Source organism: Sorex fumeus, unplaced genomic scaffold (genome assembly GCF_029834395.1).
Source record: "Sorex fumeus unplaced genomic scaffold, SorFum_2.1 ptg000006l, whole genome shotgun sequence".
In the NCBI taxonomy this organism is placed as follows: Eukaryota; Metazoa; Chordata; class Mammalia; order Eulipotyphla; family Soricidae; genus Sorex; species Sorex fumeus.
The window spans coordinates 68,319,021-68,344,589 of record NW_026606063.1 but is presented as its reverse complement, the minus strand read 5'-3'; the positions used below and the strand labels follow the sequence as shown (position 1 = coordinate 68,344,589).

At 46.3% G+C, this 25,569-nt stretch overlaps 1 gene segment (V, D, J or C); it reads right to left on the bottom strand.

Annotated features, from left to right (window-relative positions):
- Window positions 1-20,900: 20,900 nt before the first annotated feature.
- Window positions 20,901-21,275, bottom strand: LOC130033682 (immunoglobulin kappa variable 1-5-like). The segment is given in 2 exon segments: window positions 20,901-21,133; window positions 21,227-21,275. Coding segments are annotated over 2 exon segments (282 nt in total).
- Between the last annotated feature and the right edge of the window lie 4,294 nt (window positions 21,276-25,569).

The following is a 25,569-nucleotide window of genomic DNA, read 5'->3' as shown; positions in this document are numbered from 1 at the left end:
ATAGCTGAGATCAGCACCAGGAGGATTACTCCATAGCTTAGAGACCAGCCGGGCATTCTAGGGGAAAGGGCAGCTCATATAGAGAAGGGAGCACCAAATAAAGGGTGTTTGGAGGATCCTCCCAGGAGGGGAGATGCATGTCGAAAGTAGACTATGGACTGAACATGTTTGCCACTCAAAGCCTCTTTTTCAGACCACAACACCCAAAAAGAGAGACAGAACACAAGGGATCGCCCTGCCACAGAAGCAGGGTGGGATGGGAGGGATGGGGGTGGGAGGGATATTATCCATGGTGGTGGAAAATGGGCACTGGTGGAGGGATGGGTATTTGATCATTGTATAATCGAAACCCAAGCACAAAATATTGAAAATCTACAACTGTACCTCATGGTATTTCATTAATGATAATAAAAAAAATTTAAAAAAAAGAGCGGACCCAGTAACGTCTCCATTGGAGACTTTGTTGTTACTGTGTTTGGTATACCCAATACGTAACGGGGAGCTTGCCAGTCTCCAATGGAGACGTTACTGGGCCCGCTCGAGCAAATCGACGATCAACGGGAGGGCCTTTATCTTTATCTTTATCTTTATCTTAAAAAAAAGAATGCTATTTGTGTCTGCTAAAGAGGAATTGATAGAGCGATGCTTGGAGTATCACGCTTCACTCAAATGAGAGAAAGAATCCGGAGTTTCGACCTTTGTCCACGATCAAGAATCAGGGACACTGTCTTGTTTGACAAGGCATCAAAAATCAGATGGGCTGGTCACGTAATTACATTTAGAGATGACTGCTGGACTAGAGCCTTTACCGACTGGATTCCACGGGATGTCAAAAAAACGCATAGCCGCCCACCTACCAGATGGTCAGACTTCTTCATCAAGATCATGAATGATCGGTTTGGGACTCTTTATGTTCCTAGAATGAACAGATGCCATTGGGCTACACTAGCACTCAACAGGGACAAATGGAGACGTTATTGGCGCCCGCTTGAGCAAATCAATGATTAACGAAAAGTCAAGTGATCAACTGAATAAATAACACCACGATTACTAGGCTGCCAATTTTTAATCACGAGGTAGGTGCCCTGCTCTTGTCACTAATCTGGGGTGTCAGTGACAAACATGGATAAATCATACAGTGGGTCATTGTAACCTTCCCTCATATGTGCTCCTTCCTATAAGGAACAGAGTCCCTCTCCCTTGCGGTATTGGAGAAAGAAACTGCATGATTTTGGGGGGTGTCTGTAATTTGTAAAGCATTAAAGAGTTGGAGAAAAGGCATACAGAAACAATTGTAAAGTTTGTCCACCCTCTATTCTTTGCAGCAATATGTGCTGCCCGTTTTGAGATTGGTAAGAGAGTTGCCTTTGCTTGACGATGAATGACTTTCTTCCAACATGATTACTGAACATTTACTGGATGCTTCTTTGGAACTAAGAATGCGATTAGGCTGTCAATTTATGCCAGGCTACATATGAAATTGGTAGTTACTCTAATGTATGATTTTATCTTTAATCAATAACGTGCTAAGTCCTCTGGTACACCTACCACCCTGCCCGGGATCATGAAGGGCATGTCTGCAGTACAGCAGGGGCTCTCATGGTCCAGAGCCCACAGCTGCCACCTCCTCCCCTGGGACTCCAAATACCTTACTCTCACTTTAGAATATGAAACTCACTGTTACTGTCTGCTCACCAGCAAAGAACACATGCGGCATCTGGTCCAGGCCATGTGGGAGGTTCGTTTCGGGGCTGTATCACTGTGGATGGAAACTTCGTTAACTGCATGCAGTAGTAAACTCCACGTCCTCAGGCAGACAACTTAGACTGGACTCATGCCCCTACTGAAGAGAACCTGGTCATCTGTGTAAAGCTTAGCCACTGAGGGCTATTTTCTTACATTTATCCTCACACCCACAGGACCCTCTGCCCCTTTTGACCACAGGACAGTAACTCAGTTATTGTCCCAGCACTTGTAAGATCCAGGCTCTCTGCCTTGTCAGTTCTGGGTTCTGTCTCCCATCTAGTGGCTGTTTTCTGATACAGCAGCTGAAATGATTTCAGATACTTGTGCCAGTGTTGCTGTTAGAGGTTTATATATAAAATATATATATATATATAAATGTTTGAAATAAATATTGCAATATATATTATCAGTTCCATTAGTAGGAACAAAAATGACTCCCTGTCTAAATAAACTGCTCACATAGTTGAGAAGTAACGACTAAGAGGGGACAGGAATTCAGGCAGTACATGTGTCACCAGGAGTTAAGGGCTAGTTTCTTTCATTCTCACATGACAACGATGTAATTTCACAAAGATTTTCAGGAAGGAGGAGGAAATGACAGGGGAACATGGGCAAATTGTCAGGGAGCAGAGGGCACCTGACCCCTGATGTAGACTTCTCAACCCAGCCTCAAGGCTACTCCTAGAACCATCAGACCAGATCAGAGACCCATAGATTCGACACCAGTGAGGAGGCCTCTGGGCCATCAGCTATGGATGCACTGGTTGTATCCATAGGATGATGACTGTGCCCTTAGCTGCTTTAGAAACCAAATGGAATGATCAAACCATTAGTGCCCAACAGCAATATTTTAATTTTTAGATGTGCTAATGAACTGGGACCTCAGGCATGTGAAACGTGGTTCACATAATGTGAATTTCTGGCACTAGATTATTTTTAGCATTATAAAACTGTGCTCTGTGAATAGCTGTGTCCACATATGGACTTTGATACCTGAAATCTATCACGTGAAAATAATAGCTGATTTTTAAACGTAATAAAAATATTAGTTTACTTCAATTTAATACTTTCCACACTATTGGGTCACGTTAATTGTGAGGATTAATGCAGTAAAATCTAGACAAATTGGCAGGACAACAGGGTCCAATAGTTATTCCTGTTCCCTTAGCCAACTGTGTGTGATACATGTGTCAGTGTGGATGCTACACGTGGCAGATCTCTGGGAAGTTCCCCGTTTTCTGCTGCTGTTGGACACGTATGGAGACTCTGTTGAGCCCTGAGAGAAGCTGAATATTGGGCCCACAGGTTGCACTAGAACTCAGACACGGAGACTGAAATCCAGGGAGTCCCTGTGTTGATTGTGTCCCCAAGGTCTTACTGGTGCCATTGATGTGCTAGAGCAAGCAGGCCTGTGACACTGCATGAGGTGACCCAAGGTCTCATCTCAGTGCCCGGATCACAGGCATCTGCCCCTGAGCCCCCACATTCCCGTTCTCAGCTGGAGCCAGAGCCCAGGGTCTGGGGAACTCAGAGCCTGTGTTCAGGGAGCAGCAATTCCATGGCCCAGGGGCTTCTGCCCACAGGCTGGGACCAGTTTGGCAAAGGCTCTGAGTGGATGGTCTGTGCTTAGGGAAAGTGGAAAACAAAACGTGGAATGCTTCTGTCTTTTGAAAAGAGGTCAACATTTTTTCACGAATGTCACCCTTAATTTTATGTTCCCATTCTAGAGATTCAAATGCAAGGAAAATCAATATTTCTAAATAAATGGGATGAAGCAATAGCAGCACGGGTAAGGCGTTTGCCTTGCACGTGGCCAACCCGAGTTTGATTCCTATGCCCCTCTCAGAGAGCCCAGCAAGCTACCATGAGTATCCCGCCCATACAGCAGAGCCTGTCAAGTTCCCCATGGCATATTCAATATGCCAAAAACAGAAACAAGTCTGACAATTTGTTGTGAGATGTAACTGGTGTCCGCTCGAGCAAATCCATGAACAATGGGAGGAAAGTGCTACAGTGCTACAGTGCTAGATAAATGGTGGGCTTTTGGACAACAAGAGTGGGAAAATATCAATAATGTGGAGTGTCCTAAGGTAACAATGATTTCTGTAGTTTTACATTCCCTCGGAGAGAGTCAAGGCCTGGCCATGCAGGGAAGGTCAGGCACTCTGACCTAGGGAATATCCCACGAGGCCTTGGTATAAGACTTTGGGCTAAGTACAGGGCATTGAAATTTTTCTTTTCTATATGATTCTCTTACTTGCCTCAATTGCCCCCCGCCCTTAAGTTGAAATGAAATTTATACCCCTTTACACATTCAAGGGTATGCAAGATATATTCCACATTTCCTGTCATTAAAATTGTTTTATTCCCATTAGATTCAGGATCAAAATCCCTCAATCAAGGGACTATTTCTCAGTCCCCCGCCCCGCTGCCAACCCCCACCCAAGAAACACCTCAGGATGTTGAGGTTTTGTCCCCTGGTGAGAAGCAGCTCTCCCTCTGGCCCATGTCAGACAGGAAATCACAGCACCTGAGAATGCACCAATGAGATGCCCTCAGTGTGAGGCTATGAAGGTGCTTATGTGTCCTTACAACTGGCGTGGCAATATGTGATTATCTTTTTAAAACATGGATTCTAGGCCTTTTAGAGTGACCAGACCAGCACATATGTCACCTTCTTACTTCAGGAAAATAATCTGTAACACTTCAATCAGCAGATCTATTGTCATATCTGTGCTGCTGAAATTTGAAAGAGAATAATAAAGCTTAAAATGTTCCTTTGATGTGTGCCAAACTGTCCATAAATGCACTGTCTGGTTTCATCTGACACACCCTCAGCCGGGGAGGCACTTGGAAGAGCAGCTGGGATAGCCCAGCCTCACACAGCTGATCTCTGGGGGTTAATGTTCTGGTCTGTATCACTGTGAGAGGGTTACTCCAACTTTGTTGGCAGTAATAAGTGGCAGCATCCTCAGGCTTGAGCTTGCTGATGGTGAGAGTGAAATCTGTCCAATATCCACCTGCCACTGAACTGGAGAGGGAAGTCTGATCCTAAAATTTTTGCACCATAGACGAGGAGCCTGGGAGCTTTCCCTGGTTTCTGCTGATACCAGGCTAACCAATCGTTAATGCTTTCACGGGCCCTGCAGGTGATGGTGACTTTCTCTCCCAGAGATGCAGACATGGATGGAGGCTTGGTCATCCGGATATCACACTGGGAACCTGCGTTGAAAATAGAAACACACATCATCACCACCATTCTGTCAAACAAACAAACAAATAAACACTGTCCTCCCGTTGTTCATCGATTGGCTCGAGCGGGCCCAGTAACGTCTCCATTTTGAGATTTGTTGTTACTATGTTTGGCATATTGAATACGTCAGTAAGCTTGCCAGGATTTGCCATGTAGGCAAGATACTCTCGGTAGCTTGCCAGGCTCTCCGAGAGGGGCAGAGGAATCGAACCTGGCTCGGCCGGGCTGGCTGCACGCGCTGTGCGAACTCACCACCATTCATTCTACTTTAAATTATTTTCCTTGAAGCATGGGTAGCACTAGGTCCAGAAAACCCTCATTTCTCTCCTTACCCGGGAGCCAGAGCAGCAGGAAGCTGAGGAGCTGCACAGGGGTCCTCTTGTCTACTCTGGGTGTGACAGACACTGACCCTGCTGGGTGACACAGACTCTTATTGAGTGTCCAGGCATGAGCTCTGAGGACTTGCAAATGAGAAGGGGTCTGGGTAGGCTGGGCAGGCAGAGGGGGGAGGCTGTGTGTGAGGACCAGCCCAGCTGCAGGAAGTCAGGGGTGCAAGTCCCTGTGGGGAAGCAGAACTTTGCCCACAGAGAACATGCCCTACTCCGTCCTCAGGAGAGCCCAGTGTGAGCACAGAAGGGCAGGTCCTTGGGCCTGAGAGTCAGGACTCAGCTTTCTGCTCTCTCTGCTCAGGTAGAGGCTCTGTCAGACACAGCCACACAGACCCTCTCAGGAATTGTAGACCTCTTTAATTTTACATCTTTGGGTTAAATTTAGGGCATGGAATCTTCCATTTATCTTTGATATCCTGGTATTATTGGTTGTAGAGATGTCATCACTACCCAATGGAAACGTTGTATGGTAACAACAGAAAATCTGTGGCAGTGATAACAAGCCTGTGCCTAAATGCATTCCTGAGAGAAAGTCCCACCACTTCCAACTCAACCTTAGATTGTGGGGCTTGTATTCCATGTTTAGAAAAGCTCTCTACCTTCCCAGAACCACCGACATTCACTCTTTCCTCTTTGGGCATTCTTCCATGTTTTTCAGTCCCTCTTTGCCTGAAAGATTCCCTTCTGTACTGACCAGACTGAAACGAGTTCAGAAGGGATAGATGAGATGAGTTACTTCCACCAAAATCCCCTTGAATGCACTCTGCTCCTTCAGCTCACATCCTCTATCATACATCTCTTTTTCTTATTTTTTTTTTGTTTTTGAACCACACTTAACAGTTCCCAAGGCTTATTTCTGACACTATACTCTGGAATCACTCCTGACAAGGTTCTGTGGTGGAGGTGTGGGAAACCATATGGCATGTCAAGGACTGAAACTGGGTTTTCCACATGCAAGGCAAACACCTTACCCACTGTACTATCCTTCCACACATCTCTTCTAATTTTGGGAAGCTCTGAGCCAGCCCAGGTGCAAGGCATTAAGATTAAAGTAAGGTTAGCATATAACCTCACAGAGAAATGACTCGCAGTTCTTAGATGTGGGCATCAAAGTGGGCATGAGGGAGTGCCCAACCTGGGATCTAGGCTCTGACAGGGGTTAATACCACAATGAGCTGGTGAAGGTAGAGTGCTGGGTGTGATGAGTCAGTATAGTCTTTAGTGATGATTTCCGCCCAACACTGCTACCACCTCATCTCTATTAAATCACTGTTTCTTCTTTCAGTAGAATGCCACTGGGAGTGCAACAAACACTGTCCTCCTTGTTCATCAATTTGCTCAAGTGGGCCCAGTAACATCTCCATTTTGAGACTTGTTTTTACTGTGTTTGGCATACGAATACGTCACGGGTAGCTTGCCAGGCTTTGCCGTGCGGGAGAGATACTCGGTAGCTTGCTGGGCTCTCCAAGAGCGGGGCAAGAATCAAACCCAGCTTGGCCAGGCTGACTGCACACAGGGCAAATGCCTTACTGCTGTGCTATCACTCCAGCCCTGAGAGTGCACACCAACACAATATTGAAAACCACATGGACCCTCCACACCAACGAATTCAAGCTTCATGATATCTGAGGACTCTCCTCCATGAACTGCTGGTAGCTTTCTATTTCTGAGAATTCAAGAGTTCTGGGGTGGGTTAGAAACTCATGGAAGGTACCCCAGAAGGTCCCAGGGAAGCCCTGCAGTGATCATGGATTCTAGTGGAGATAGGTTTCCTTCCAGTTATCAGCCTGTGGCTGGGGCCTTCCCTGGTGCTTCTGTCAGACAGGGGCAGCACAGGGAGCCTCACGGTTTGCACAGCCCTTAACAGGACCCTCAAGAGCCATTTGATGCCTCACACCTCACTCAGGGAGGGGATATCTCTCCCCTGTCCCAATACACACACCCTTCAATCCATAACTGATTTTTTAAAAAAATAATGTTGGAGTACTGTTATATGTTCAGCCATTGAATAAGCTGACTGAATTGGGTACGACTCCACATTACTTTTTTATTTTGTTGTATCAAAATAAAATAGTTACAAGCTTTCATGTTTGGATTCAGCCATACAATGATGGAACACCCATCCCTCCACCAGTGCACATTTTCCACCACCAATGTCCCAAGTATCACCACCCGCCCCCCCCTCCCCCCAGGCACACACATACACATTGCAGTCCTCACCCTGCCTCTATGGCAGGCAATTTACCCAATACTCCTCTCTAATTTTGGGCATTAATTTTGTTCAAATTTTCCCACCTCCATTCAAGGCTACCTGTCAGGGGAAGACTCTAGATAATATATTTTCCATGGCTCATGAGAGCTCACGCAACCGTGATTGTAAATGTATATTTCTAGATAAATGGTTGGGTTCCAGAGACATCTCTGTATGGCAACAATCCATTTTGGGTTTCAATTGGGAGTCTCTGGGCCAGGGCTGTTTGTGTACTAAGATGGCATCCAGAGGCAAATTGTGGGCGTGACAGCCATTCTTCTGGGTGGGTGGTGACCTGAGAGGACAGCTTGGGTCCTCTGCCACCATGCAGCCTGGAGATTTAGTCCTGAACCCACATACCTTGGCCTTGCTTATGGAAGCTCTTGGTCACCGGGATTCCATCTGGAGTAGGCGGGGACACTGCACCTGCTCCATCTGGGATGCCCAGTGATATTGGCTCTCTACGGGGCCCAGAGAGATCTCCGGCGCTGTGGTGTCTTCCAGGACTTGTTGCTGTGTCTCTGAGCCAGTTCCACCACTGGTTGTTAAGGCTGTAGGGTTCTGCTCTCACTGGACCACCGGTGCGCCCCCCCCCCCCCATGAAAAAACTTCTACCCAATTCTACTGTATGATTCCCATCAGCTCACTTACCAAAGAACAATCCTGCACAGGGATTCACTGAGACAGGGCAGAATAAGGGTTGCTAATGTCAGGATGGGAGAGAAAGAGACCTCAGTTACAAAGGACACCAGAGGAAAGTGAAGTCAGGTGAACTGGGTGTGTGTACTCAGAAGAGCAGCTCAGATCAGACACACCTTTGCCTGCACTGTCTGCTCCAGAGGAGTTGCCCTGACGTGGTTATGACGGCCAAGGGAAGGTTTGGGGGAGAAGAAGGATGTGACTCCAGAGTGTTCACACAATCCTGTTGTCACAAGAGTCCCTAAGAGTGCTCATTCCACCACAGGAGCACTAGGTGGGAGATTAGAACACAGAGGTTGTCTGAGCTCCTGTTGCAGCTTCCTTTGATGGTGAGGAGGGGACAGAGCAGCTGTCACCATCCTGCGGAGTCTCGGGGAGGGGGGAATGGGCTGAACAGAACCTTCAGAGTTAGGTTCAGTCTCTGATGCTCTGAACACTCGTATTGGTCCTGCAGCGACACTAAACTTCTTCTGGAACAGCCAATGGGACTGGAGGTGGACCGCACTGTATGCCCACGGCATCTGAGTGGAGCAGCATAAGGACACGAAAAACATAACTATCGAGGGGATAGTTCATTCAGTTTGATAGATTTCTGTTTGAAAATAAACAGTTAGTAGTTTCATCAACAAGTTATTGCCTGTAGAGGTGAAAATGATTTCTGAGGTCTCCTCAGCAGTCAGAAGAGAAGAAAGAAAAGGAGGAAAGTTGCCTCAGGATCACCTTCTCTAGGTGTCCAAGAGAAAGCCCCTGCTCAGAGGGTGCCAGTTGTGAAGCATCAGCTCAGGCTCCCTCACAGGAGCACACATGCTGGGGGCTCACACCACACACATGGGATTCTCACACTCTGAGAATGTGGAATGTCAAGGTAAAGGTCTCACAAAGTCCCTTGCCCTGAGACCATCCTTCTGTCAGCAGGAGACCCTGCCTCCCTCTGTCCTCACAGGCCTTTGCTGTTGGGCGATTGAGAGTACAGAAGGGTTTTCCTTGGGTCTCTGAACTCCCATCTAATCACTCTTCCTGTGTCTTCATTTCACATTAAGTGGTGGTTTTTCATTCATGTCTACAAATGATCACAGTGAAATTGTTGAAAATGTGCATTGGTGGGGCAGAGTTGGGCTAACCCCAATATTCTCACGTGGCAAACTAATATATTGTCCATAGCAGACAGGTAGTACTCACTTTCTACTCACACAGCGGAAATCAGATAATATTTTATCTAAAACTCTGCCATTGACAGTCATTTCAATACTTTTCCCATCACACCCATGGGACCCCTGTCCCCATGAACAGAGAGAGTAGAGAGTAACTGTTACTGACCCAGCACTTCCAAGATCCAGGCTCTTGCTCTAGTCATTAACGGGTCTGTCTGCCATCTAGTGGCTGTTCTGTGAAAGGTCAACTTCAAAAGCTTGAGATGCTGGTCCCAGGGATTCTGAGAGGGACTTCAGCTGTCTTTGTAACATTCTTTTTTTTTTTTTTCCCCTTTATTTTATTTTATTTTTTTTTTAAAGTTGTAGATTTACAATTTTTTGTGCTTTGGTTTCAATTATACAATGATCAGATACCCATCCCTCCACCAGTGCCCATTTTCCACCACCATGGATAATATCCCTCCCACCCCCATCCCCCCATCCCCCCGTCTCTGTGGCAGGGCAATCCCCTGTGTTCTCTCTCTCCTTTTGGGTGTTGTGGTCTGCAAAAGAGGCATTGAGTGGCAAACATGTTCAGTCCATAGTCTACTTTCGACATGCATCTCCCCTCCTGGGAGGATCCTCCAAACATCCTTTATTTGGTGCTCCCTTCTCTATCTGAATAGCCCTTTCCTCTAGGATACCCGGCTGGCCTCTAAGTTATGGAGTAATCCTCCTGGTGCTGATCTCAGCTATTCTTGGGTATTAATCTCATACTTTGTTACTTTATATCCCCCAGATGAATGCAATCTTTCTATGTCTATCCCTCTCTTTCTGACTCATTTCGCTTAGCATGATACTTTCCATATTGTACCACTTGTATGTAAATTTCATGACTTCATCTTTTCTAAGAGCTACATAGTACTCCATTGTGTAGATGTACCAAAGTTTCTTTAACCAGTCATCTGTTCTTGGGCATTCAGGTTTCTTCCAGTTTCTGGCTATTGTAAAGAGGGCTGCAATGAACAAACAAGTGCAGATGTCACTTCGACTATACATTTTTGCCTCTCTGGGATATATTCCCAGGAGTGGTATTGCTGGGTCAAATGGGAGCTCAATTTCTAATTTTTTGAGAATCGTCCATACTGTTTTCCAGAAGGGCTGAACCAGTGGACATTCCCACCAACAGTGAAGGAGTGTCCCTTTCTCGCCACATCCACGCCAGCATCGGTTGCTTTTGTTCTTTTGAATGTGGGCCAGTCTCTGAGGTGTGAGATGGTATCTCATTGTGGTTTTGATCTGCATCTCCCTGATGATTAATGATGTAGAGCATTTTCTCATGTGCTTTTTTGCCATTCGGATTTCTTCTTTGAGAAAGTTTCTGTTCATTTCATTGCCCCATTTTTGGATGGGGTTGGATGTTTTCTTCTTGTGGAGTTTAACCAGTATTTTGTATATCCTGGATATCAACCCCTTGTCAGATGTGTATTCGGTGAATATCCTTTCCCATTCTATAGACTGTCTTTGTACTTTGGTCACTGTTTCTTTGGAGGTGCAGAAGCTTCTTAGTTTAAGATAGTCCCATTTATCTATCTCTGTTTTCACTTGCTCGGCCAGTGGCATGGCATCTTTGAAGATACCATTAGCTTCAATGTCATGGAGGGTTTTGCCAACTTTATCTTCAATGTACCTTATGGTTTCTGGTCTGATGTTGAGGTCTTTAATCCATTTTGATCTTACTTTTGTACATGGTGTTAGGCAGAGTTCTGAGCCTATTTTTTTGCATGTAGCCGTCCAGTGATGCCAACACAATTTATTAAAGAGGCTTTCCTTACTCCACTTCACATTACTTGCACCTTTATCAAAGATTAGATGAGCATATGATTGAGGAGAGATGTCAGTGTATTCAACCCTGTTCCATTGGTCTGCAGTTCTGCCTTTGTTCCAGTACCATGCTGTTTTAATTATTACTGCTTTGTAGTACAGTTTGAAGTTCGGGAGGTTGATTCCTCCCATTTTCTTTTTCCCAAGAATTGCTTTAGCTATTCGTGGGGGCTTATTGTTCCATATAAATTTCAAGAGTGTTTGCTCCATTTCTTTGAAGAATGTCATGGGTATCCTTATAGGGATTGCATTGAATTTATACAATGCTTTCGGTAGTATTGCCATTTTGACAATGTTAAGTCTCCCGACCCATGAGCAGGGGATATCTTTCCATTTCCTCATGTCCTCTTTTATTTCCTGAAGTAGCGTTTTGTAGTTTTCTTTGTACAGGTCCTTTACTCCCTTAGTTAAGCTGATTCCTAGGTACTTGATTTTCTGGGGCACAATTGTGAATGGGATTGTTTTTTTCATGTTGCTTTCTTCTCTCTCACTGTTTGCGTATAGGAAAGCCCTGGACTTTTGGGTATTGATTTTATAACCTGCAACTTTACTATACGAGTCTATTGTTTCTAAGAGTTTTTTGGTGGAAGTTATTGGGTTCTCTAAGTAGAGTATCATATCATCTGCGAATAGTGAGAGCTTGATTTCTTCCTTTCCTACCTGAATGCCCTTAATATCTTTTTCCTGCCTAATCGCTATTGCAAGTACTTCCAGTACTATATTGAACAGCAGTGGAGAGAGTGGGCATCCCTGTCTCGTCCCTGATCTTAGAGGGAAGGCTCTCAGTTTTTCCCCATTGAGGATGATGCTTGCTGTAGGCTTGTGGTAGATGGCTTTAATTATGTTGAGGAAGGTCCCCTCTATACCCATTTTGGCTAGGGTTTTCATCATAAAGGGGTGCTGGATCTTATCAAATGCTTTCTCTGCATCTATTGATATGATCATATGCTTTTTATCTTTTCTTTTGTTGATATGGTGGATTATGTTGATTGATTTCCGAATGTTGAACCATCCTTGCATCCCTGGGATGAATCCTACTTGGTCATGGTGTATGATCTTTTTGATGAGTAGTTGGATTCTATTTGCTAGTAGTTTGTTGAGGATCTTTGCATCTGTGTTCATCAGGGATATCGGCCTGTAATTCTCTTTCTTTGTGGTATCTCTGTCTGCTTTTGGTATCAGTGTGATATTTGCTTCGTAGAAACTGTTTGGAAGTGTTTTTGATATTTCAATTTCGTGGAAAAGCTTAAAGAGCATTGGGAGTAAGTCCGCTTTAAAGATTTGGAAGAATTCACTAGTGAATCCATCCGGGCCAGGACTTTTGTGCTTGGGGAGACTTTTTATTACCATTTCAATTTCCTTGATGGTGATAGGTCTGTTCAGGTATTCCAGGTCTTCTTGGTTCAGCCTTGGGAGTCTGTAGGAGTCTAGGAATTTATCCATTTCCTCGAGGTTTTGATGTTCCGTGGCATAAAGCTTCTCAAAGTACTCCCTGAGGATCCTCTGAATTTCTGTGGTTTCTGTTGTAATGACCCCCTTTTCATTTCTGATTCGGTTTATTAGGGTTTTCTCTCTCCCTTTCTTTGTGAGTTTTGCTAGAGGCTTATCGATCTTGTTAATTTTCTCAAAGAACCAGCTCTTGGTTTCATTGATCTTTCGGATTGTTTTTTGGGTTTCCATCTCGTTAATCTCTGCTCTGAGTTTTATTATTTCCTTTCTCCTGTTCGGGTTGTGCTCCTTTTTTTGGTCCTTCTCCAAGCTCTTAAGCTGTGAGGTTAGGTTACTTATGTGTGCTCGCTCCTCCTTCCTGAGGAATGCTTGTAGAGCTATAAACTTTCCTCTTAACACAGCCTTTGCTGTGTCCCATAAGTTTTGGTAACTCGTGTTCTCATTTTCATTCGTTTCTAGGAATCTTTTGATTTCCTCTTTGATTTCCTGTCTAATCCACTCGTTGTTCAATAGTGCACTGTTTAATTTCCAGGTGTTTGATTTAGTTTTCTGTTTTTGTGTGTGATTTACTTCTAATTTCAGCGCATTATGGTCTGAGAAGATTGTTCATACAATCTCTACCTTCTTAATTTTATGGAGGCATGTTTTGTGGCTCAGCATGTGGTCTATCTTGGAGAATGTTCCATGTACGCTTGAGAAGAATGTGTATTCAGCTTTTTGTGGATGAAGTGTCCTGTATATATCTACTAAGTCCCTTTCTTCCATTGTTTCCCTCAAATGAAGTATGTCCTTGCTAAGCTTGAGTCTGGTTGATCTATCAAGAGGTGAAAAAGCAGTGTTGAAGTCTCCCACTAGTATTGTGTTGCTATTGATGTCTTTTTCCAAATCTATGAGTAGTTGTTTTAAGTACTTTACTGGTCTCTCATTAGGTGCATATACATTTATTATTGTAAGTTCTTCCTGTTGTACAGATCCTCTGATCAATAAGTAATGGCCTTCACTGTCTCTTATGACCTTCCTCACTCTGAAATCAATGTGGTCTGATATAAGGATGGCTACCCCAGCTTTTTTATGGGAGCTGTTTGCCTGTAGGATTGTTTTCCAGCCTTTGACTCTGAGTCTGTGTTTGCTTTGACTATTGAGATGCGTTTCTTGCAGGCAGCAGAATGTTGGGTTCAATTTTCTAATCCATCCTGCCACTCTATGTCTTTTAATTGGTGCGTTTAGCCCATTGACATTGAGAGAGATTATTGTTATGGGATTTTGTCCCATTGTTCTGTTAAAATTCGGTGTATTTGAGGGGCCTTTCTTGCCTTAAAGTAGCCCATTTAGTTGTTCTTGTAACCATGGTTTTGAGTCTATGAAGTTCCTGAGCTGTTGTTTGTCTGTGAAACTGTGTGTTGTTCCTTCTATTATGAATGAGAGTCTTGCTGGGAAAAGTATTTTGGGGGAGGCATTTATTTCATTGAGTTTTTTTACTATGTCCCACCACTGTTTTCGGGCCATGAGGGTTTCATCAGAAAAATCAGCTGTGAATTTTAAGGATGCTCCTTTGTAAGAGATTTCTTTCTTCGATCTTGCTGCTTTCAGAATTTTGTCTCTGTCTAAGGTTTTGGTCATTTTGATCAGAATGTGTCTTGGGGTATTTTTATTCGGATTTCTTCTAGCTGGTACCCTTCGGGCCTCCTGAATGTGGTCACAAGTTTTCTTCAGCTCTGGAAATGTTGTAGCAATGATGTCTTTGACAGTTTCTTCTTCATCGAGGTTTTCTTCCTGTCCCTCTGGGACTCCAATAATTCTTATGTTACCCCTCTTGGCTTCATCACGATCTTCTCTTGCCATCTGTTCCCGAATTGTGAGTCTCTTTTCCATTTTCTGCGCTTTTCGGGAGAGTCTCTGAACTTCATCCTCGAGCTCACTGATTCTGTTCTCAGCCGCTGTTACTCTGCTGCTGAGGCCTTCAACTGAGGTTTTCAATTCGCCTACGAGATTTTTCAGGTCTGACATTTCTGATTGCATTTTCCTCATTTCTGCCTTCAGATCCTCTTGTCTTCTATTGGCATTGGTTTCCATTGTTTCTTTTAATTCCCTAAGCATCCTAAGTAGCTCCCTTCTGAATTCCTTGTCAGAGAGGTTGTCTAACACTACAGTACTGTTGGTGTCATCTGGGCTAGACTCTTCAATATGAATGTTTGGTGGGCTTTTGCGTTGCTTTACCATTGTGAGAGGTGTGGTTTAGTCCTTCACGTTCAGTGTTACTATTCTGCTTGATATCCAGTGTGAGTTAAGATAGGCTTATGAGTTATTGGCAACTGTATTTCTAGTGGCTGAGCTAAAATAGAGAGGTTTCCATCTAAGAAGTTAGCTTATGGTTCCTATGGCATATGTAGTGGGAAAATATTTCGCGGCCGCGTTACCGGCCGCGGCTCCGGAAAGCGTCCCTGGCACTGGGCGAGGAGTTGGGAATGTCTCCTGTTTGGAATTGGAGCCGTTCTGCTTTGTTGCCCAGAGCTGGGCCTCTGTGCCCGTCCCACGCGGATCAGGGGTTGAAAACCGGCTGTCTCGGGGCTGTTTCTAGCTGCGCGTGCCCAGAGAGGAACCCAGGCCCTTGGGGGCGGGCTGTACCTGTTGGAATTGGAGCCGTTCAGCTTTGTTGCCCAGAGCTGGGCCTCTGTGCCCGTCCCACGCGGATCAGGGGTTGAAAACCGGCTGTCTCGGGGCTGTTTCTAGCTGCGCGTGCCCAGAGAGGAACCCAGGCCCTTGGGGGCGGGCTGTACCTGTTGGAATTGGAGCCGTTCAGCTTTGTTGCCCAGAGCTGGGCCTCTGTGCCCGTCCCACGCGGATCAGGGGTTGAAAACCGGCTGTCTCGGGGCTGTTTCTAGCTGCGCGTGCCCAGAGAGGAACCCAGGCCCTTGGGGGCGGGCTGTACCTGTTGGAATTGGAGCCGTTCAGCTTTGTTGCCCAGAGCTGGGCCTCTGTGCCCGTCCCACGCGGATCAGGGGTTGAAAACCGGCTGTCTCGGGGCTGTTTCTAGCTGCGCGTGCCCAGAGAGGAACCCAGGCCCTTGGGGGCGGGCTGTACCTGTTGGAATTGGAGCCGTTCAGCTTTGTTGCCCAGAGCTGGGCCTCTGTGCCCGTCCCACGCGGATCAGGGGTTGAAAACCGGCTGTCTCGGGGCTGTTTCTAGCTGCGCGTGCCCAGAGAGGAACCCAGGCCCTTGGGGGCGGGCTGTACCTGTTGGAATTGGAGCCGTTCAGCTTTGTTGCCCAGAGCTGGGCCTCTGTGCCCGTCCCACGCGGATCAGGGGTTGAAAACCGGCTGTCTCGGGGCTGTTTCTAGCTGTGCGTGCCCAGAGAGGAACCCAGGCCCTTGGGGGCGGGCTGTACCTGTTGGAATTGGAGCCGTTCAGCTTTGTTGCCCAGAGCTGGGCCTCTGTGCCCGTCCCACGCGGATCAGGGGTTGAAAACCGGCTGTCTCGGGGCTGTTTCTAGCTGCGCGTGCCCAGAGAGGAACCCAGGCCCTTGGGGGCGGGCTGTACCTGTTGGAATTGGAGCCGTTCAGCTTTGTTGCCCAGAGCTGGGCCTCTGTGCCCGTCCCACGCGGATCAGGGGTTGAAAACCGGCTGTCTCGGGGCTGTTTCTAGCTGCGCGTGCCCAGAGAGGAACCCAGGCCCTTGGGGGCGGGCTGTACCTGTTGGAATTGGAGCCGTTCAGCTTTGTTGCCCAGAGCTGGGCCTCTGTGCCCGTCCCACGCGGATCAGGGGTTGAAAACCGGCTGTCTCGGGGCTGTTTCTAGCTGCGCGTGCCCAGAGAGGAACCCAGGCCCTTGGGGGCGGGCTGTACCTGTTGGAATTGGAGCCGTTCAGCTTTGTTGCCCAGAGCTGGGCCTCTGTGCCCGTCCCACGCGGATCAGGGGTTGAAAACCGGCTGTCTCGGGGCTGTTTCTAGCTGCGCGTGCCCAGAGAGGAACCCAGGCCCTTGGGGGCGGGCTGTACCTGTTGGAATTGGAGCCGTTCAGCTTTGTTGCCCAGAGCTGGGCCTCTGTGCCCGTCCCACGCGGATCAGGGGTTGAAAACCGGCTGTCTCGGGGCTGTTTCTAGCTGTGCGTGCCCAGAGAGGAACCCAGGCCCTTGGGGGCGGGCTGTACCTGTTGGAATTGGAGCCGTTCAGCTTTGTTGCCCAGAGCTGGGCCTCTGTGCCCGTCCCACGCGGATCAGGGGTTGAAAACCGGCTGTCTCGGGGCTGTTTCTAGCTGCGCGTGCCCAGAGAGGAACCCAGGCCCTTGGGGGCGGGCTGTACCTGTTGGAATTGGAGCCGTTCAGCTTTGTTGCCCAGAGCTGGGCCTCTGTGCCCGTCCCACGCGGATCAGGGGTTGAAAACCGGCTGTCTCGGGGCTGTTTCTAGCTGTGCGTGCCCAGAGAGGAACCCAGGCCCTTGGGGGCGGGCTGTACCTGTTGGAATTGGAGCCGTTCAGCTTTGTTGCCCAGAGCTGGGCCTCTGTGCCCGTCCCACGCGGATCAGGGGTTGAAAACCGGCTGTCTCGGGGCTGTTTCTAGCTGCGTGTGCCCAGAGAGGAACCCAGGCCCTTGGGGGCGGGCTGTCTGTCTTTGTAACATTCTATGCAACATTCTGATATCAGACCAGACTCTAATGTAAAAATACGAATAAAAGATTACTTTCCTTACAAACTGTCAACTACTTGAGAAGAAAATACTGACAAGAAGAGATGTGAGCTAAGGATCAGGTACTACGATCCTTATGAGACACTATGGATGTAGATTCAGAGAGAATTTCAGGAGCACCAGGAAACCGCAGGTAAAATGACAGGTGACCAGTGAGGGAAGTCGGGAAGCAGAGGACTCCTGACTACTGACTTGTATGGTAGACATCTCCATGCTTCCTTCCAGAACCCTCCAGACTGGCTTATAGTCCCAAGCTATTGCATGAGTAAGGACGTTCTGGGGTCATCAGCCAACAGGCCATGATTTGCTATGTCTGTCCCCATCACTAGGAGTGAACCACTATGACATAGTAGCCAATAGAGCTTTTTGTTGTCATTGGTGGTGATGCTAGGTCTCATGTTCTGGGCCTAAGATATTAATTTTACTTTAGTCTAATCAGTTGATTTCATTATGTTTTGACCATATTATCATGATGTTTTATACAGTATTTTCCACCAACATATCCAGAACAAATGATTACAATATTATTCACATTTGATATCACAAACAACTTTAATGCGTACACCAATGTGGATGATATATGAGGCTGATTGTGGAAATTCTCCAGGTTTCTGCTGCTTTTAGACACTTATGGAGATTCTCTGGATCACAAGTATGCTCACATGAACCACTTATGTACCTTTTCTCAGAGGAACACAGAGCTTTGGACTCTGATTAATCACAGACCAGTGGCCAGGAAGTAACAATTACCTGGCTGAGGTTCTCCTGCTTGATTCACTGTGAGATGCAGTTACAAAGCTTTCATGTGTGAACATCAGTCATACAATCATCAAACACCCATCCCTTCACCAGTGCACATTTTCCACCACCAAAATCCCAGTATTCCTCTCCCGCAACCCCATTTCAATCCTTCCCAAGCCTGTGTGGCAGACAATTTCCCCCATACTCCCTCTACTTTGGTTACATTCAATATTTCGACACCAGTCCAACCACCACTCAAACCTGCCGAAAAGGCAATGCTAGATGCTTAGTTTTGTATTGATTGTTACCGATAGAACATAATGTCCAGAAAATTCTGTGTCATTCTCTTCTGGGAGCTTTAGTTTATAGTCTCTAGGTCTTGGCCTTTGATGAGATTACGTGGTGTGGGGGGCAGTTTGTGGGTGTGATTGCCACGCTACTGGAAAACTGGGGACCTGTAGGGAGGAGGCCAAGTACCAATCCTAGCGAGCTTGGAGATCTCAGTCACAGGTTCCTGCATATCTGTGTTTTCCTGCAGGTCTGCTCTTTGTGAGGTTCATCCCATCTTGAATGAGACTTGTCCCATCTTCGGTGAGGTTCGTCTCAGCATGTGGAGAGTGGCCTTGAGCATGGCGGTGTTTGGGTTCTGGAGGTTTTCAGCTGTTGGTGTTCTGTTTGGTGCAGGGAGGGAAACTCATGCCGGCCACTTCTGAGGTACACTGGTGAAGACAGTCTGGTGCAGGGTCAGGACATTCTGGGTGCTCTCTTCCGGGAACTTTAGTTTATAGTCTCTGGGTCTTGGCCTTGATGAGATTACATGGCACTGGGGGAAGTTTGTGGGTGTGATGGCCAAGCTACTGGAAAACAGGAGACACGGGGGGAGGAGGTCCAGTCTCGATCCATGTGGGCTTGAAGATCTCAGTCACAGGTTTCTCCTTACCTCCGCGCTACTGGCCCTAACTGTGCCTTTTGATCCCTTTCGAGATTTGTGGGTCTCTGAAATAAGGCAAAAAATGAGCTTATATAGCTGAGGCAGAGGTGGTTTGTGGGTGTCACTCCAACATACCTAACTGTTGTCCCTTGAATTTCTTGGTAAACTTGGCCACAAGTTGTTGTGGTCTGACCAATGGCACAGCAACACTTATGGAGTATCTGAAGTCTGAAAGCACCATCAGGCTGCTGATGCACTCGCCCCTCAGGTATGGGTTGACCTGCTGGCAACATCATAACCCCCACCCATGGTCTTTAGGAAAAACTATTTTCATAAAGTAAATCAGCAGATCTGTAGTGACATCATTAGGGAGATAGTTGTGAGACTAGATGTGTCGCTTAACTCCCATCACATCACACCTTGACTGCATCTGGCACTCTCAGCAAGGGAGACACCAGGTAAAGCAGCTGGGCCAGCCCAGCCTCACGCAGCTGATCTCTGGGAGTTTATGCTCTGGTGTGTATTACTGTGGGAGAGAGATTATTATGGGTGTGGACAGTAATAAGTGGCAGCATCCTCAGGCTTCAGACTCCTGTTGGCGAGGGTGAAATCTGTCTCAGATCCACTGCCACGATGTAAAATTGTTTCTATGAAACTTACTTTGGATGTGAGTGTCGAGAAAGAAAGGAAGGATGTGTATAAGAGAAGACATGGGTTTCATTAGCATGGGAAAAGCAAAGAGACTTTGAGACTAGCAAGTGCCATACATGTGCAAGGGAGAAGGGGGCTTAAAGAACAAGCTGAAATTTTTCTCTTTTATATGATCTCTCAGTTGTCCACATCTCACCCCAATCCTTCACTGTAAATAATTTGGTGAAACTTCATTTCGTATTCCAAGGTAGTGAGTACAACAGATTACAGTTCCTGACACTAAAAATGGCTTTTTCCTTATGACAGTTTAGTCTGAAATCCCCCTACTCAAGGGAGCACATCTCTGCCCCTCCCAAGGTCTGCAGTGCTGATCCCTGGCAAGAAGCAGTTTCTCCCTCGGTCCACATCAGTAGGTTCCTTGGCCAGTGTGGATATCTCCTCTAAGAGGCTCTATCTGTGTACATGTATCACCACAATTTGATATGGGAAAGTTTTCATTATGGTACTAAAATACCTATTAAAACAGTGGTTTCTGGACAATGTAAAGTGATTGTTCCTGCATGAACTCTTGATGTCACTGTCACCAACTTTGTTGAGGAAAATAATTTCAAAAAATAAAATCTGCACTGTTCTCCCGTTGTTCATCAATTTGTTCGAGTGGGCCCAGTAACGTCTCCATCGTGAGACTTGTTGTTACTGTGTTTGGCATATCGAATACCTCATGAGTAGTTTGCCAGGCTTTGCCATGCGGGCGAGATACTTTTGGTAGCTTGCCGGGCTCTTTGAGAGGGGCAGAGCAATCGAAGTCTGGTCGGCCATGTTGGCTGCATATAAGGCAAACGCCCTACTGCTGTGCTATCGCCAGATCTATTATCATGCAGACCTGCTGAGATGAGAGCGGGTAAAATGGAGACTAAAATATTGTACCAGAATATTCTCTAATGGCTCAGGATAGCTGCATCTGACACACTCTCAGAAAAAGTAGCATCGCACAGCTAATCTCTGGGGGTTTATGTTCTGGCGTGTATCACTGTGAGAGGGCTTCTGTTATACTGTTGACAGTAATAAATGGCAGCATCCTCGGGCTTAAGATTGCTTATGGGAGAGTAAAATCTGTCCCAGAGCCACTGCCACTGAACCGGGGAGGGACGTCTTGTCCTAAGCTGGTTGCACCATAGATCAGGAGCCTAGGAGATTTCCCTGGTTTCTGCTGATACCAGGCTAACCATTTGTTAATGCTCTGACTGGCCTTGCAGGTGATGGTGACTTTCTTTCCCAGAGATGCAGACAGGGATGGAGTCTGAGTCATCTGTATATCACACCTGGCACCTGGAATTGAAAATATAAAGACATGCTGTGGCCATTCATCTTACTTTATATTATCCTCCCTGAAGTCCAGTAAACCCTCGTTTCCCTCCTTACCTGGGAGCCAGAGCAGCAGGATGCTGAGGAGCAGCACAGGGGCCCTCATATCCACTCTGGGTGTGACAGACACTGACCCTGCAGGGTGACACAGACTATTATTGAGTGTCCAGGCACGGGCTCTGAGGACTTGCAAATGAGAGGGGGCTGGGCAGGCTGGGCAGGCAGATAGGGGAGGGTGAGTGTGAGGACCAGCCCAGCTGCATGGAAGTCAAGGGTCCCTGTGGGTCCCTGTGGGGAAGCAAAACTTTGCCCACAGAGAACATGCTCCTCCCTGGCCCCAGGTGGGCCCCAGTGTGAGCACAGAAAGGCGGGTCCCTGGAATCCTGTGTCAGGACACAGCTTTTTACTTTTTCTACCCCAGAGGCAGGCTTTGTCAGAATTCACTTTTTAGACTTCCTTAGGAACTGTACAAGTTCCTTTGATTTCTCATCTGTGGATAAATTTGAGGCAAGGGATGTTTTCTGTTTGCTTTGGAATTGCATTATACTTTACTGCACTTTGTAAAAGGAGTAAAATGTTATATTTTTCAATTTGATAGGTGGAGGAGGACTCTTTGTCAATGCTCAGAGAACCTGATGATCACTCTGATCATTATGTAGCTATAGGAATCAGCATTTCAATGCCGGAAAGCAGGATGCAGGGTATTGTGATGCTGCAGTGCTGGAACTGACATCAGGCCTTTGTCTACGAGTGTTCTGGGTGATGTGGGTCCTGTGCTCACATGTGAACCCCAGCACTTGCCACCTGATGGTCAATCTCCCTCACCGATCACTGTATTATTTTGTGTAAGAAATTATTATTATTAGCAGAGAGGAATGCAATGAATGAAAAAAGTATTGTATAAACATTTGGGGTCTTGAGTTATAAATGAGGACTAAGATAAAGAATATCTAACAGCACAACCCACTCGTCTCATCTCCCTATCTTGCACCTGAGAAACTAGTCCATTACTTCCAAGTCAACGTAATAGCAGAAACTTTATTTCTTCGCCTTGAAACACTTGTTTCTTTTCCAGCTGTAATTCCTGACACAGACCTGAATATTCCTTGACATCCTTGAACTCTCTTCCTATCTTTCATCCTCTTCCCCTAAGCTGGCCAGTTGAAAATGTATTCAGATGTGGTGGCTGAGATAGTACAACTTGACCAAAACATATCCTCTGTTTCATCACTGGTGCATCCCTTGTTCGAAAACCTTGTGTTACTCCAAAGACACAGCAGCCCTCAGACACCAGATGAAAGACTTAGTGTCTTGAGAAGATTGAGGTGATAACACTAAATAGCAGCCAATGGCTGCCCCCTCACAGCATACGGGGTTCACAGACACTAAACAAACACCTCTATGGGGTGCAGGGTGCCATCTGGTGTGAAGCATTGAATGTGGGGTAAAGATACGACTCATGCATGAACAAGGAGAACTGTCACTCTGGGCTCTGGCAGAAATCCGTGAGGTGTGAGTCAGCATCCGGGTTCCTAAGGGGGCCGTCCCACCACCCCATTAACATCACTGTTCTTTCACTCTGGGGGCAGTCCCTGAAACTGCAAACCATGTTCTCCTGCAATATCCTATGGTCCCACAGCACTGAGTTCAGCACCCGACAGACCAAACCAGACCCCCATGAACCTCTACCCCAAGTTTGTTCAGGAGGGAGTTATCAGTGATGGGGAAAAAAACACACAGTAAACCCTGAGCACTGCTAGTGTGACCCCAAAGAAAACAAAATATTATCTAAAACATTTATTTACTTGGAAGCCACTCATGTCCTGCTCATAGGAACCGATGGTCACTTTGAAAAATACTCAGACATCTGGCTGAGAAATTCCGTTCTAGGACCATTTGGCTTTACGTCTTTCTGATCAAAACAAGAACAACAACATCTTCACCCTAAAGGCAAGGTTAGGCTCAACAAATCGGCAGAGCATGAAGCCTGAGCAGGCAGAATACAGGGTAGAGAGGTAATGGGATCCCCCCTTATCTGAGGTGCCCCTGAGGCAGCCCTGCTCTCAGGGTCCGGGGGTGTAAAATATCATCTCAGGCTTCCTCACAGGAACATGCAGGTCAGGGGCTCACACGGCAAACATGGAATTCTCAACTTTGGGACGCTGCAGAGTGAAGGTCAATGTCCTACAAAATCCCTTCCCCTGAGACCTTTCTCCTGTCAGCAGGAGCCCCTTTCTTCCCTTGTCCTCACAGCCTTCTCCAAGGGCAGTGCATGTGGGGATAAAGGGGGTTCCTTGTGTCTCTTTATACTGTCTTGTTATCCTCCCTCCTGTGACTTTACAATAAGTGATAGTTTATCTTCCTTGTCTACAGTCATGATGAAATAATGTCACAATATAAACTGGGGAGATGTGGAGAAGGGGTAACTCCAATAATGATTCCAGCAGACAGGTAATACTGGACTTCTGCCCACACTGCAGGAACATGATAATTTGCATAAAACTCAGCCTCTGACAGCTACTTCCATACATTTACCATCAATCCCACAGGACCCACTGTCCCTGTTGAGAGTGGAACACTAGCTCAGTTACTGTCCCGGTGCTTTAAAGATCCAGGTTCCCTGCATGTGCAGTTATGGGGTCTGTCTCCCATCTAGTGGTTGTTTTCTGATACGGCTGCTAAAATGATTTCAGATGCTGGTCCTAGTGAATCAAGAGTTACTTTTTATGTCAGTCTTCGAAACACATACACAACACAAGGCCAATCTGTAAGCTCAAAGCAAAAAATGATTTCTCTTTATAATAAAATGCTCAGATAACTGTGAAGTAACCATGAATAGGGGATCAGGAATTCAAGAGGGATGTGTGTCACCAGGAGCTAAGTGCTAGTTTTTTTCATCCTCACATGTCATGGACCTAATTTCAGAAAATTCTTCAGGAAGGAAGAGGAAGCTGCAGGTGAAATGCCAGGTGAGCAGTGGAGTTGTGTCAGGGAACAGAGGGCTCCTGACTCCTCAGGTTGTCTTGTCAATCTATCTCCATGCCTCCTTCCAGAACTATCCAGACTCACTCTGAGACCCACAGCTGCTGCACCAGTGAGGCAGCCTCAGAAGCCATCAGCCTATGGATATGACTGGTGAGGTCTTTCCTCATGGCTGCTTTGAAAACCAGTGTGATATTTCAACCATTAGTGCCCAATAGCACTGTTTAATTTGTTGGCATCACTAATCTAGCCCAGGGGCTCAGACATGAAAAACATGTGCTCCAGCTCATTTACTTATGTGTGTTCCTGGTTCTGGATTTTTTTTTGTTTTTGATGTGAACTTATCTATAAATGTTTTCAGAAATGGCTTTTGGTACTTCAAAAGAAAGTTCTTCCCTGAACAACTTAGTAGCTTGTTTGATTTCACTTCAAAGTATTAGTTTGGCCCAATTAAAGTCTTTCCACTGATTAATCAAAATAAAGGTGAGGTTTTAGGTAGTAAAACCCAGCCACATCACCGGGACAACAGGTGATATAGATATTCCTGTTCCCTTCAGCCAATTGTGTCTGATACACCTATCAGTGTGAATGTTACATGTGGCAGATCTCTGGAAACTTTCCAGATTTCTGCTGCTGTTGGACACGTATGAAGATTCTGTTGAGTCCCTGTGGGAAGCTGGATGTTGGGCCCACAGGCTGCACTAGAACCCAGACACAAAGACTGAACTCCAGGGTGTCCCTGTGTTGATTGTGTCCCCAAAGCCATTGATGTGCGAGAGCAGTCATGGCTGTGACACTGCACGTGCTGAGCCAAGGTCTCATCTCAGTGCCCAGGTCACAGGCACCTGCCCTTAAGCCCCCACATCTCCGTTCTCAGCTGGAGCCAGAGCCCAGGATCTTGGAGACTCAGAGCCTGTGTTCAGGGAGCAGCAACTCCATGGCCCAGGGTTGTTCTGTCCACAGGCTGGGACCAGTTTGGCAAAGACTTTCTATTGTATGTCTGGGTTTACAGGGATGGAAAAACAAAATATGGGTTGAAGATCGGGACTCTAGTCTTTTTAAAGGATGTACAAGTTTTATTCTTGGATGTCACCTTATATTGAATCTTTGAATTGATGTATTAAATTCAGAATTAATTTTGCCAGAAATTATGGATTTGTGGCCTATTGGAGTTGAAAATTTTATCGCTAACAAGGAATTTCCTTAGATAACAATGATTTCTCCCATCCCATTTATATTCACTGAGAATTTTTAGAGCCTGAGCATTTAGGGAAGTTCATTTAGGGAAGTTCAGTTATTGTGATTTTGGGCATCTTCCCTTCAGGACAAGAAAGCAAGACTTTGGGCTTAATACACAATATTGAAAGTTTATTCTTTTGTATGATCTCTCGCTTGCCTGTATTTCCTTCAAACCTTCA